The 13,514-nt window shown below is 43.8% G+C and overlaps 1 protein-coding gene across 1 annotated transcript in view; it reads right to left on the reverse strand.

Moving 5' to 3' along the window:
• The window catches only part of otog (otogelin), a 350,354-nt gene that overhangs the window by 48,250 nt on the left and 288,590 nt on the right, over nucleotides 1–13,514 (reverse strand). Inside the window, exons 36-39 of the mRNA XM_070898763.1 lie at nucleotides 11,392–11,496; nucleotides 8,765–8,951; nucleotides 6,971–7,191; nucleotides 4,069–4,207 (exon numbers count right to left, since the gene is read on the reverse strand). Of these exons, the coding sequence (XP_070754864.1) occupies nucleotides 4,069–4,207; nucleotides 6,971–7,191; nucleotides 8,765–8,951; nucleotides 11,392–11,496 (652 nt within the window). The remainder of the gene's footprint in view (nucleotides 1–4,068; nucleotides 4,208–6,970; nucleotides 7,192–8,764; nucleotides 8,952–11,391; nucleotides 11,497–13,514) is intronic.

Below are 13,514 nucleotides of genomic sequence, written 5' to 3' on the forward strand. Positions count from 1 at the left end.
TACTGCAAGGTGCCCCCAGAATAGTCCAGGCACCGGAACCTCTGCTTGAGGATCCTGATGCACTGCTCGATGATGCAACTGGTGCCAGAATGAGCATCATTGTATACATGCTCTGCCGCTGTCTTGGGGTTCCGCAGAGGAGTGAGCAGCCAAGTGGACAGGGGATATCCCTCGTCACCAAGCAGCCATCCACAATCCTGATTTGGGCTGGTGAAGGCGGGCACACTGGTCTAGCGTAGGATGAATGAATCATAGCTGCTGCCTGGGTACCTCGTATCAACTGCCAGGATCCTACGCTGGTGGTCACACACCAGCTGTACATTGAGGGAGTGGAACCCCTTCCGGTCGATAAAGATCTCGGGATGGTGTTGTGGCGCCCTTAGGCCAATGTGTGTGCAGTCGATGGCATCCTGCACCCTGGGGAACCTTGCAATTTGGACAAATCCGGCCTGCCGCTCCATCTGCTTCTCCCTGGTCATCGGGGAGGAGATATAGTGCACTCTTCTCCTATACAGAGCATCGGTGACCTGCTGGATGGAGCGATGGGCAGAGAATTGTGAGATGTTGGATATGTCTACTGACGCAGACTGGAAAGACCCCGTAGCATAAAAGTTCAGAGTTATGGTGACCTTGGTCTCAACGGTCAGAGCGGTCCTGAGCCTTGTGTGAAGTTCCAGATCTTGGCTCAAGATAATGCAGAGCTCCCTCAGTACGTCCTTTCTAAATCTGAGCCTTCGCAAGCATTGCTCGTCACTGAGCTCCAGGAAGGAGAACTGATGTTGGTAGGCCCGTTGACGCTGGGACCTCCTTCCCCCAGGTCTGTGCTAGGCACCTCCCATGGCAGCTGGCTGATGGTCTTCCCCCTGTTCCTCCTTAAGTTCGGGGGCCTCTGTAGGTTGTTGCTGGCAAGACTTCTGGCCCAGTATGTGGTGGGGTGGGGGGCGGGGGGGGAGTCAGCATACCTGATCCTCCTTCTCACGCCATCTCCCTCCTGGCCACCCTCTCTACACGGAGGTCTGCGCCCATCTGCAGGCCCTTCTGGATGCTGGGCAGCCATGGCTGCTGCTTCCCTTGCCCGCTGCCTCTTTACACATTGTTGGCGGTGCCGCCTTTTCCTGCGTGCCGCCCTGTGTCTGACAAGGTGGACAAGACGTTGCCCTGCCAACACTGAGCCCATTCTGTGTGAGGTGTACAAAAGCATGGACCTTACGCTAAACATCCATAAGACAAAGGTCCTCCACCAACCTGACCCCACCACACAGCACTGTCTCCCGGTCAACATACTCCACGGCTCAGCCTTGGACATCATGGACCATTTCCCATACCTCGGGAGTCTACTATCAGCAAGGGCAGACATCGACGATGAGGTCCAACACCACCTCCAGTGTGCCAGCACAGCCTTCAGCCGTCTGAGGAAGAGTGTGTTTGAAGACCAGGACCTCAAATCTGGCACCAAGCTTATGGTCTACAGGCTAATAGTGATACCTGCCCTCCTATATGGCTCAGAGACATGGACTATATACAGCAGGCACCTTAAAGCACTGGAGAAGTACCACCAGCGCTGCCTCCGCAAAATCCTGCAAATCCACCGGGAGGATGGACGCACCAACATCAGTGTTCTCGCTCAGGCGTGCACATCGTCCACATGCCCGACACGAGACTCCCTTAGCAAGTGCTCTACTCGGAACTCCTACACGGCAAGCGAGCCCCAGGTGGGCAGAGGAAACGCTTCAAGGACACCCTCAAAGCCTCCTTGATAAAGTGTAACATCCCCACCGACACCTGGGAATCCCTGGCCCAAGACTGCCCAAAGTGGAGAAAGAGCATCCAGGAGGGCACTGAGCACCTTGAGTCTCGTCGCCGAGAGCGTGCAGAAACCAAGCGCAGGCAGTGGAGGGAGCGTGTGGCAAACCAGGCTCCCCACCCACCCTTTCCTTCAACCACTATCTGCCCCAACTGTTACTGAGACTGTAATTCCCGTATTGGACTGTACAGCCACTTGAGAACTCATTTTTGGAGCGGAAGCAAGACTTCCTCAATTTCGAGGGATTGCCTATGATGATGATGATCTGTGTGCAAGCTGGACCCTGACAATCAGGCCTCTGTGGTGCACAGAATGAGGCCTACAGGCCTCCATTAATTGGTGAGAGCTAAAAGTCTTCAAAACTCACCCAAAAGCGATGAACACAACTCTGCAGGTTAATCAAATGCACACAAAGCAACAGAGAAAATTGTGACCAAAAATATCTGATCGGGGCAATCTTCCTTTCTCCTCCTCCGGCGGTGTCAAGTAGTACGGCAAAGTGTACCGACCCAAAAAGCTGGCGGGGGCACTCTCCAACCAAAAGCTCAGTTTTTGAAGGTGAATTTGGGTGGCGTGGCTGCGTAGCCGCTGCGTGCACCCTGATGACATCAGTACGGCCGCAAGCCCCATACCACGGCGGAAGTTGGCGAATTGCAGTGCCAATCAACCGGAACGAGGTGGCCAATCGATTTTGCCGAATGGCTGCCGAAAACCTGCGGTAACGGTCCTTCCCCGGGAGCCTGAATTTTGGCCCCGGTAAGTGCAGCATGCTCGAGAGCAACAAGGTGACTTAGGACCGCTGGCCATAAAGCTCTCCCCTACTGGGGCTTTCCTTCTGTCATTTCTGGGTCTGTTGTAGACTAATTGATCGAGATTGATTTCTATGATTAGTCAAAAACTCCATTATCATTGTATCATGCGATTACCAGGATTGTAGAAGAAGAACTAAATGGACTGTGGTCTTTTTCCATATAGCAATTCCTATGTTCCTACGAAATCAGTTCCTCTGTTCCTGATAGAAACATAGAAAATTGGTGCAGGAGTAGGCCATTCGGCCCTTCGAGCCTGCACCACCATTCAATAAGATCCTGGCTGATCATTCACCTCAGTACCCCTTTCCTGCTTTCTCTCCATATCCCTTGATCCCTTTAGCCGTAAGGGCCACATCTAACTCCCTCTGGAATATATCCAATGAACTGGCATCAACAACTCTCTGCGGCAGGGAATTCCACAAGTTAACAACTCTCTGAGTGAAGAAGTTTCTCCTCATCTCAGTCCTAAATGGCCTACCCCTTATCCTTAGACTATGTCCCCTGGTTCTTATGGACAGAGCTGCTGGTTCTATACTTCATGGGCCAAGAATGTTTGTACCTTTCACACACCTGCCTTTCACTCAACTTCTCAAGGACCAATATAATAATTCCCAAACATAACTGGGTTACAATGTCCTATTCTTCTGCTTGTTTTTAAAAATCTTACTTTTCCTTTCTGTCTCTTTCCTCTCTCTCTCTCTACCCATTCTCTTTCACTCTTTATTTCTCTTTCTGTATCTAATTTGACTATTCACCCCATTTCCTTCTCCAGTGTTTGCTCTGTTACTTTCTCTATCCTTTTCATTCAATGATTAATTAGATAGAAACATAAAAACATAGAAAATAGGTGCAGGAGTAGGCCATTCGGCCCTTCGAGCCTGCACCACCATTCAATAAGATCATGCTGATCATTCAACCTCAGTACCCCTTTCCTGCTTTCTCTCCATACCCCTTAATGCCTTTGGCCGTAAGGGCCATATCTAACTCCCTTTTGAATATATCTAACAAACTGGCCTCAACAACTTTCTGTGGTAGAGAATTCCACAGGTTAACCACTCTCTGAGTGAAGAAGTTTCTCCTCATCTCAGTCCTAAATGGCTTACCCCTTATTCTTAGACTGTGACCCCTGGTTCTGGAACTCCCCAGCAACGGGAACATTCTTCCTGCCTCTAACAAGACCATTGGGCATGACATTCATGAGGTCCCAGATGAGACATTGATATCATGGCGCCGTTATCAATTTGCTTTTCCAGCAATTTGCGGCAGAAATATAGTACGACCTGAAGGTTGAGGTTCAAAAGTCCAATTAACATTGCTCGCTGCGAGATCCGCCATTGTAACAATTGCTGGCCCATTATTTTAGCAGAGTAGAGAGAACTTTACTCTCAGCTAGGTGCGTTGCACTGGTCATGCAGCAATCTTGTATCGGTTTATTTAAACTGTGCTACTTACAGCAATAGTCCGGCTTCCTCCACTCGAGGCAAACACTGAACTTGTTGCAGAGAGCCACATATGCAGCCAAAGCAGAACAATGATTGTTCACAAATAACGAGTCACGAATCCAGAGCTCACAAAACATTTCTGGAGAAACCTAGCATAAAAAAAATTAAATCCTTCACAATGCTTGTAACGTATTTGTTAATTAATGGTTGGCAGTGAAGGAGAAGATGGCGACAAATGCATTGAGATACCTTTAGTCAGGATCACATGAATTCAGTTTGTTACATGAATTCACTGTCAGATTTTTGCTAATTCTTTTTAATATGTAACTTACTTTTTAAGATAAGTACTAACAACTAAGCATGGAAAAAGCTGGGTGTGTTGAATGTGAACGATTGATAAAGATGGTGACACAGGAACAAAGGGTATGTAACATCATTAGGACAGTAGCAAACCAGGGGAACATTGGGAATGGGCCGATGAAATTTAAGACAGAAAAGTACAAAATGATGCATTTTGGGAGGAAGAATGAGGGGAGGCAATATAAACTAACTGGGACACTTTTAAAGTGGATGGAGGTACCTGGGGGATCACATACACTAATCTTTAAGGTGACAGGGCATGCTTATAAGGCTCTTAAAAAAAAAAGTGGGATTATTGGCTTTAAAATTAGAGGCATAGATTACAAAAACAAGGAAATTAAGCTAAATCTTTGTAAATCACTAGTTAGGCCGCAGCGGGAGTATTGCGTCCAATTCTGGGTACCAGATTTTAGGAACAATGTCAAGGCTTTGAAGGAGGAGCAGAGGAGATTTATCAGAATTATACCAGGGATGTAGGATTTCAGTTATGTCATGTATGTAGATCATGTATACTAACTGTGTAGTCACATGAGGTGTGCCACCAGAGGGCACTGCGGTGGGAGACCTGAGGGTCACCTGCATAGATGTGCAGGGCCCAGTATAAAAGACTGCCCACCATGCTTCTGCCTCACTCTGGAGTTACAATAAATAGGTCTAAGGTCACAACAGCTCAAGTACAATACTAGACCTCGTGGAGTCATTCATAAGAGTATTAAAGACACAAGATATGTGGAGGGACTAGAGATGATGGATTCTTCTTCTTAGAGTAGATGGATAGATGGGGTTAATGGTACCATGGCCATATGGGATAGGCTCGATCGATCAACTGGTCTTTTTCTGTCCTTCATTTTCATATGTTCGTATGATTATACTGGACCTAGTTTTAGAAAAGCAACTTCTGTGTGCTGCTCCCCTGGCAGTGGGAAGCTAGCCTCAGTAAACGCATGGAGTTCTGGTTTTATACACAGCCTCACAGACAGTAAACATAGAGGAGTGGCTCCCCATGTGTACATAATTAAAACTGTCCCCTTAACCCTAACAGCAGAATTGTAAATCTACACTTTCATGGTGCCAGGTAAGTGCACACTATGGAGATCAACCGATGGAAGAAGACTGGCTTGTCTTCTATTGGCTGCATTCAAATCGTATACATGCCTTTACAAATGAAGCCCTAGACTTATTAAGGCTCCACAAGTTTCCTCATGTGGGTAGACTGCTAAAATAAAACATAAATGTTGGATACACACATGAGATCAGCTTAAAGAAAAAAGGTGTATTAGTATTTCATGTGTAGATCTTTCATCAGAAATAGAAATTGGAAGAAAAATGTGACGCTTTTTAAGACTGAACAAAATGAACAGGAGGTGGAAAAACATAAGATTAAAGTTAAATTTAAGGTATGCTGACTCCTATTACAAACTTCAAAAACGCCAAGGAACTGTTTTATTTTAAAGCTATAAAGAGGTAAAAAAAAGTATAGAATGATATACAGGTACAAGGATCATCAAAGTCAGGTAACAAATCAGCATTAGAAAGACAAAAGGGTGACATAGCAGCTAAGAATGGAAAAATGAAGCTAAGGATGGCTGGAGAAAGAGCAGGAAAATGGGAAAGAAAGCTAAGATCCAAAATTGCTTCCATCAATATTCAGACCAAAACATTAAAGGTCGTTGAGGAAAAATATGACAGACTGCACATGAAGTTGGAATGGGAATGGGAGGGGGGGGAAGTTGAAGTGGTTTGTGGGCAGAATGAAAATACTCAGCTAAGTGGATAGTCAATCTGAGTTTGTTAAAGAGAAGAGCAGCAAATAGAGTGTACCAGATTGGGGGAAGTGAATGTAAATTGCTCAATCATATGGAAAGACCTTTTGACCATGGTTGGTGGAGGCAAATAAATGGGTATTGCCTTTCTTGTACGTGTACAGGATGTTGCCTGCGGAAATGTTAGCTGGAGACCCATTAACTACACTAAACATCCATTTAAATCTCTGCAGTAGCAAATCATTATCATCATAGGCAGTCCTTCAGAATCGAGGAAGACTTGCTTCCACTCTAAAAATGAGTTATTAGGTGGCTGAACAGTCCAATACGAGAGCCACAGTTCCTGTCACAGGTGGGACAGACAGTCGTTGAGGGAAGGGGTGGGTGGGACAGGTTTGCCGCACGCTCCTTCCGCTGCCTGCGCTTGGTTTCTGCATGCTCTCGGCGATGAGACTCGAGGTGCTGATCAAGTGTGGTCAGTGTGCTTCAATACTGGGGATGTTGGCCTGGTTTAGTAATGGAAAAATGAACAAGAGTTTAAAGGGAGAAGTCTTTCCAGAAAGCGAAAAGGTCGAGGGAAGGGAACTAATGCTTAGTGTTGGAATGGCAGCGTAGGTCGGTGGTGGGAACAATAAACGATGCAATGGGCAGATGTAAAGGTGAATGGGATGGAAGGACAAGAGGAATCTTATTATTCTTATAAGATGATGGACGAGGATTGAGGATTGACACTTGGGAAATGATGTAGTGTATTGTTCTGAGGGATTGTTAGAAGTTTTGACTACATACTTGTGCATGGCAGGGGGAAAAAGTCTCACTCTGGAGCATCCGGAAGCAGTCGGAGCAATCGCTTGTAGAACAGTTATGCTCTAGCCGTCGGCTCATTTTTATACCAGTCTCTGTTCTGGCCACTGTCCAATCTTCAACGAAGGTCACTGGGTCATCATCTTTTTTAAGAACTGTGCCATTTTTCAAGGTTAGGTCATTTATTGGGTTTCCATCGCAGTAGCCTGTAAATATGTTAACAGATATATATATATATATTCATAAACTCAACAAGTCAATTAATAATACTTTGTGTTATCAAGCAGCAGAAAGGGAATAAAAAGGTATATTATACCCAGAGAACAGAGGGGGGGGGGTCCTTATTCCTTGTATATTGAGAAAAATATTGATGTTCAGTTATATTTGAATTTAATAAACCTGCCTAAGATTTCACATACTGTAATACTAAAACAAATGTCAAGTATTTCTGTTTCAAGATACCACTAGTTAATTTAATAAATAGCATCTATCTAACTATATCATTGTTAGATAGATGCTTGCATTCAGTGCACCCGTTGCATCATGATTCCTGGATATGTTGCACTTCAGGGTACCATACCCTTTGAATATCACACGTCTATAAGCAAAAATCAGAGCTTAGCTGAAATGAGGACTTAACTGATAAATCACCAATCGAATATCTGACGGACTAAACATGAATACATCAAAAGCAACACAACTCAACAAGTACCAATATTGAAAAATGATGCAACAAGAAACTGACCAATCAAATTACTTAATTTTATTTTGGAAGTTACCCATCCTGAACTGGCAAAAAGCAGCAAATCTCAATTCCAAACTTTGTGACGTTCATTTGAGTCACTATCTTTAATTTTTCCCCAGTTGAAAAGTAACTGTCAAACGTAATATTTATAGCATAAGAATCCTACATAGAAACTGAAATATGCAAAAGCATGTACAAAAAATTATTCTATGACCATTAAAGAACAAATTCCACACTCTCCTTACTGTAGCACAATAATATATTTCATGCGTATGTACTCCAATCCTCGAGTACCCTCCCTCATGCTGATATTTAAATTCTTCACAGAATTTTACTTCTGAGTATCCTTTTATTCAATACAAACTTGAACAAAGTTGGGCTGGATTTTCTCGGGTGCGGGTTTTAACTCCACACTCCTGCCCCTACTGGCCCACAAACATTTCTCCCCAAGGCTGCCTCGCTGCAGCTACTGGGAATCCTGAGCCGCCTGCAATAAAACCTGTTCAAGTAGAGGCTTCAGGCCTTATTATAATATTTAAGTTGCCAATCCACCTCCTGACAGTAGGTTGGCAGCCCCACACTCCCCCTCACCGCCCCCCCTCCCCCCCCTCCATCGCACCTGAGTGAAAGTGAAAGTGGGCGTGTTTTACATTTCACATCTGCTCACCACGCCTCCAACCCACCCGTTCTTTCCTGTGAAAATTCCGGCCATTGTTTTCACGGGTCCCCGGCTGTGGCCTCCTGCCATCAAGCTCCCACTCCTGCACTGGGATCTGGCTGGGTTCGGGCAAGACTCCGGGAGAATTTATGTAAACAAGGCCCGGCCATTAAGTTTGGCTGGGTCTCCGCATCCTCAGACTCTCCGGATGCGCTGCCAGCTTCAGGACTTGCACGCACCAAACCCACCTCCCTCTTTAAAATTGGGCCCATTATATCACAGCTTGCAACAAAATTCCTTTACTTTTTTGCCTCTTTATGTAAAACATTTTCCAAGTGAATTTCAACACAGTGCAAAGTAACCAATGTTTACATACCACACAGCCCCATAGTAGCTAGCTTTTTATTGGGTGTGCCTGTGTCGATAACCATAATCCCTGTACTGTGAAACCACTGTATGTTTATACCAGCTGGAGTCAGGATTGTGTACATGCTCCCAGTATCTATGATTTCAAAATCAAATCTTCGGAATGGAGTGTAGCCAAACCTTGAATTAACGTTCAACTAAAGGAATATAAGCAGAAGATGTGTTTATGTACAATTCTATGAAAATTAAAAATCATAATTGAAAATTTGTATTATCAAAGTCTGTTTTTAAATATTGTTGCGTGGCTTGTAAATCACGCATCATATTTGTGTTGTAGAACAGCTCTAGCAATTATTGGTTAATAGTTGGTTTTCAAAACTATGAATTGTGCTTTTTTCCCCCTATATTCTAACTGATGAAGTAATATAGAATCAGCAGTACTTTTCCAATGGCATAGGAAGCATTGACCGACTACTTCAAAATTACCTACTGTTCTCTTAGTTTTCTTTCTGTTAACAGCCATATATTTCAGGCTAAGACAACATGCTGCCAAGCTGTACCCTTCTTGCTTTGCTGCTATATAGGCAGCTGTTTGGAAGTGTTCAGAGGCTTGGAGGGGTGATTTACCTATCTGTGCAGGCGCTCAGCGTGACTTTCCCACCTTCCGTATGGAGCAGAACCTGACCTCCACTCACCACCTCCCCATAATACCACCAGTGATACCCACAAGGGCACCCTCAAAGCCTCCCTGATAAAGTGTAACATCCCCACTGACACCTGGGAGTCCCTGGTCCAAGACCGCCCTAAGTGGAGGAAGTGCATCCAAGAGGGCGCTGAGCACCTCGAGTCTCGTCGCCGAGAACATGCAGAGATCAAGCGCAGGCAGCAGAAGGAGCGTGCGGCAACTAGTCCCACCCATCCTTACCCTCAACCACTGTCTGTCCCACCTGTGACAAGGACTGTGGTTCCGGTATTGGACTGTACAGTCACCTGAGAACTCACTTTTAGAGTGGAAGCAAGTCTTCCTCGATTTCAAGGGACTGCCTATAATGATGATGATAATCTGTGGAGAACCATGGATGTTATTTCGGGTTTTAAGGAGATGCAGACAGACCTGGTGATTCACATACACAAATCTCTGAACGTGGCAGGACAATTTGATAAGACTGTTTTAAAAAAGCATTTGGGATCCTTGGCTTTATAAATAGAGGCATAGGGTACAATGCAAGGAAGTTAAGCTAAATCGTTACAAATCACTGTTCAGGCTTCAGTTCGAGTGATGTGTTCCTAAAGGGCACCACATTTTAGGAAGGATATCAAAACCTCAGAGACGGTGTAGAGGAGATTTTCCAGAATTGTACCATGGATAACAGAGTAGTATCAGTTATTTGGAGTGAGTAGAGAAGCTGGGATTGTTCTCCTTAAAGCAGAGAAGGTTAAGGGGAGATTTAATCGAGCTGTTCAAAATTATGAGGACTTTTGATAGGGAGAAACTGTTTCTATTGGCAAGAAAGTCAGTAACCAGAGGACACAGATTTAAGATAATTGGCAAAAAAATCCAGGGGGGAAATGAAGAGAATGTTTTTTAGACAGCGAGTTATGATGATCTGGAATGCACTGCCTGAAAGGGTGGTGGCAGCAGATTCAATAGTACGTTTCAGAAGGTAATTGGGTGTATACTTGAAAAGGAGAAATTTTCAGGGATATGGGGAAAGAACAGGGACATGGGACTAATTGGATAGCTCTTTCAAAGAGCCGGCAGATGCACAATGGGCTCAATGGCCTCGTTCTGTGCTGTATGATTGTAATGGTATGATAAATGGGCCCAAATTCAGCAATAGCAGTTTCCTGAACAATGATTATGAACAGTTACTCTTTTATCTCTCAAAATGAAAGTATATTTCTGGAGTGAGGAAGCCTCATGAAAACATTTATGACAAAAAAATGTTTCCATGTAAATCATTGTGAGCTTTTCCCTTAACCCCGCCCCCCCCCCAAGCTCCAATCTCCAAAACAGAAAATAATACTCTTATCTTTAGTCTGTGTACAGTTGCATCATCTTAATTTTGATCCAATCCAGTGCTTAATTAACAAAGTATAATGAAATAAACCATGCCACTTTGGGTGTTGAATGTTACACAATGAATGAAAATGCACCCTTTATCATAAAAATAGCTGCTAACTGAAAACTTACTGAAGGCAATGTGCAGATTTATAATTGATTTTTACCGTTGGTTTTACCTGTATTACACAAATGTCATTTTTGTACAATTAATGTTGTATTTGTCAAAACTTTTGCCCTTTAAGTTATAAGTTGTGTATTATGAAGTTTCTGATCATGTAATAATTGTAAACAATACCTATAGGTTTAATATGGTCATTCCCTTATAGGGGAACATTTCTACTGCATCAGTTAAGTTCCATTGTATTTGTGTTGACATTTTTAAGATATAGGAACCAAGACATTCTCAGATTAGCAGATCCCACTGTACTACACTGTAGCATGTGATTAGTAATGGTAGTTACTAACATGAACTGCAGCACTATGATTATTTGTATTAACTGGAAGCATAATGCGGTAATTCTGAGAGTCACTGGAAACACTCAGCTAGTTATAAATGAAGAGAATCAACCTACCCTTCTCAACCGCCGGTCAATAATGACGTAGTTTGATCCGTGAGTTATGTTAAGTTGTGTCAGACACAGAAAGCTGGAGTTCACGTGAGGCTGGATCATTGTGGTCTGATTAGAAAGAAACATGGTGATTGAATGTCTTTTGTTTGAAAATTAATCTATATTGTACATGATGCCATCACACAAACAATTCCAATAAGCATTCGATGAACATGCCCTTTACTTCAGTTGTCATTCGGTATGTTCACTCTGACAAACAAACTAAAAACGATGGATAAAGATCCACTGCAAACCTTTGAAATAACTGCCACTGATATTTTGGGTAGGTGCTATTTTCTAAAACCAAATTGGCACAATTTCTCATAGGTTTTGGTTGAACTTCTCCACAGGATGATAACTTCTGTTTCTACAGGTTAATGTTTATACTGAAAATTTCACTGAATTGTCAATTTCAAAAAATTAAATTAAGTCCATTTTGTCAGGATGGAAATCATTGGCTTATCTCCTCTTAAATATTATACTGTACTAATTGTAAATAAAGTAATCTTGATTTTTTGATTCTTATCTCAAGTCATAATTTTTGTTTTGCATGTTTTGAACGATCTATGCCTCACGTTAATTTTTACAATTTTAAAACAAGTTATAGTAATAAATTTATATACTTATCTTGTTTGCAACAATCATCATATCTTAAACAGTTTTAAAATGAAAATGTAACTTACACACGAATTCCGGAAATACAAACTACGGCTGATTTTACAAATGCGCACTCCCAATAGGGAGCCTCACTTGTGGGCATGAATATCAGAAAATCATAGGCTACTCAATGGAGCAGCAGAATCAATAATATTGGCTAACACCCATTAACTACACTAAACATCCATTTAAATCTCTGCAGTAGCAAATCATCATCATAGGCAGTCCCTCGGAATCGAGGAAGACTTGCTTCCACTCTTAAAATGAGTCCTTAGGTGGCTGAACGAGAGCCACAGTTCCTGTCACAGGTGGGACAGACAGTCATTGAGGGAAAGGGTGGGTGGGACTGGTTTGCCACACATTCTTTCCACTGTCTGCGCTTGGTTTCTGCATGGTCTCGGCGATGAGACTCGAGGTGCTCAGCGCCCTCCCGGATACACTTCCTCCACTTATGGCGATCTTTGGCCAGGGACTCCCAGGTCTCAGTAGGGATGTTGCACTTTATCAGGGAGGCTTTGAGAATGTCCTTGAAATGTTTCCTCTGCCCACCTTTGGCTCGTTTGCCATGAAGGAGTTCCGAGTAGAGCGCTTGCTTTGGAAGTCTTGTGTCAGGCATGTTGAACAATGTGGCCTGCCCAGCAGAGCTGATCGAGTGCGGTTGGTGCTTCAATGCTGGGGATGTTGGCCTGGTCGAGGACGCTAACGTTGGTGCGTCTGTCTTCCCAGGGGATTTTCAGGATAGAAACATAGAAACATAGAAAATAGGTGCAGGAGTTGGAAACTCGGCCCTTCGAGCCTGCACCGCCATTCAATGAGTTCATGGTTGAACATGCAACTTCAGTACCCCATTCCTGCTTTCTTGCCATACCCCTTGATCCCCCTAGTAGTAAGGACTACATCTAACTCCTTTTTGAATATATTTAGTGAATTGGCCTCAACAACTTTCTGTGGTAGAGAATTCCACAGGTTCACCACTCTCTGGGTGAAGAAGTTTCTCCTCATCTCGGTCCTAAATGGCTTACCCCTTTTCCTTAGACTGTGACCCCTGCTTCTGGACTTCCCCAACATTGGGAACATTCTTCCTGCATCTAACCTGTCTAAACCCGTCAGAATTTTAAACGTTTCTATGAGATCCCCTCTCATTCTTCTGAACTCCAGTGAATACAAGCCCAGTTGATCCAATCTTTCTTGATATGTCAGTCCCGCGGAGACATCGTTGGTGGTATTTCTCCAGCGACTTGAGGTGTCTACTGTACATGGTCCATGTCTCTGAGCCATACAGGAGGGCGGGTATTACTACAGCCCTGTAGACCATGAGCTAGGTGGCAGATTTGAGGGCCTGGTCTTTGAACACTCTTTTCCTCAGTAGCAAAAAGGAACTCAGGTGAGCTGTTTGCTCAGCCATTTTCACTAATTAATTAAGTCTTCCT

This window comes from Pristiophorus japonicus, chromosome 14 (genome assembly GCF_044704955.1).
Source record: "Pristiophorus japonicus isolate sPriJap1 chromosome 14, sPriJap1.hap1, whole genome shotgun sequence".
Classification (NCBI taxonomy): domain Eukaryota; kingdom Metazoa; phylum Chordata; class Chondrichthyes; family Pristiophoridae; genus Pristiophorus; species Pristiophorus japonicus.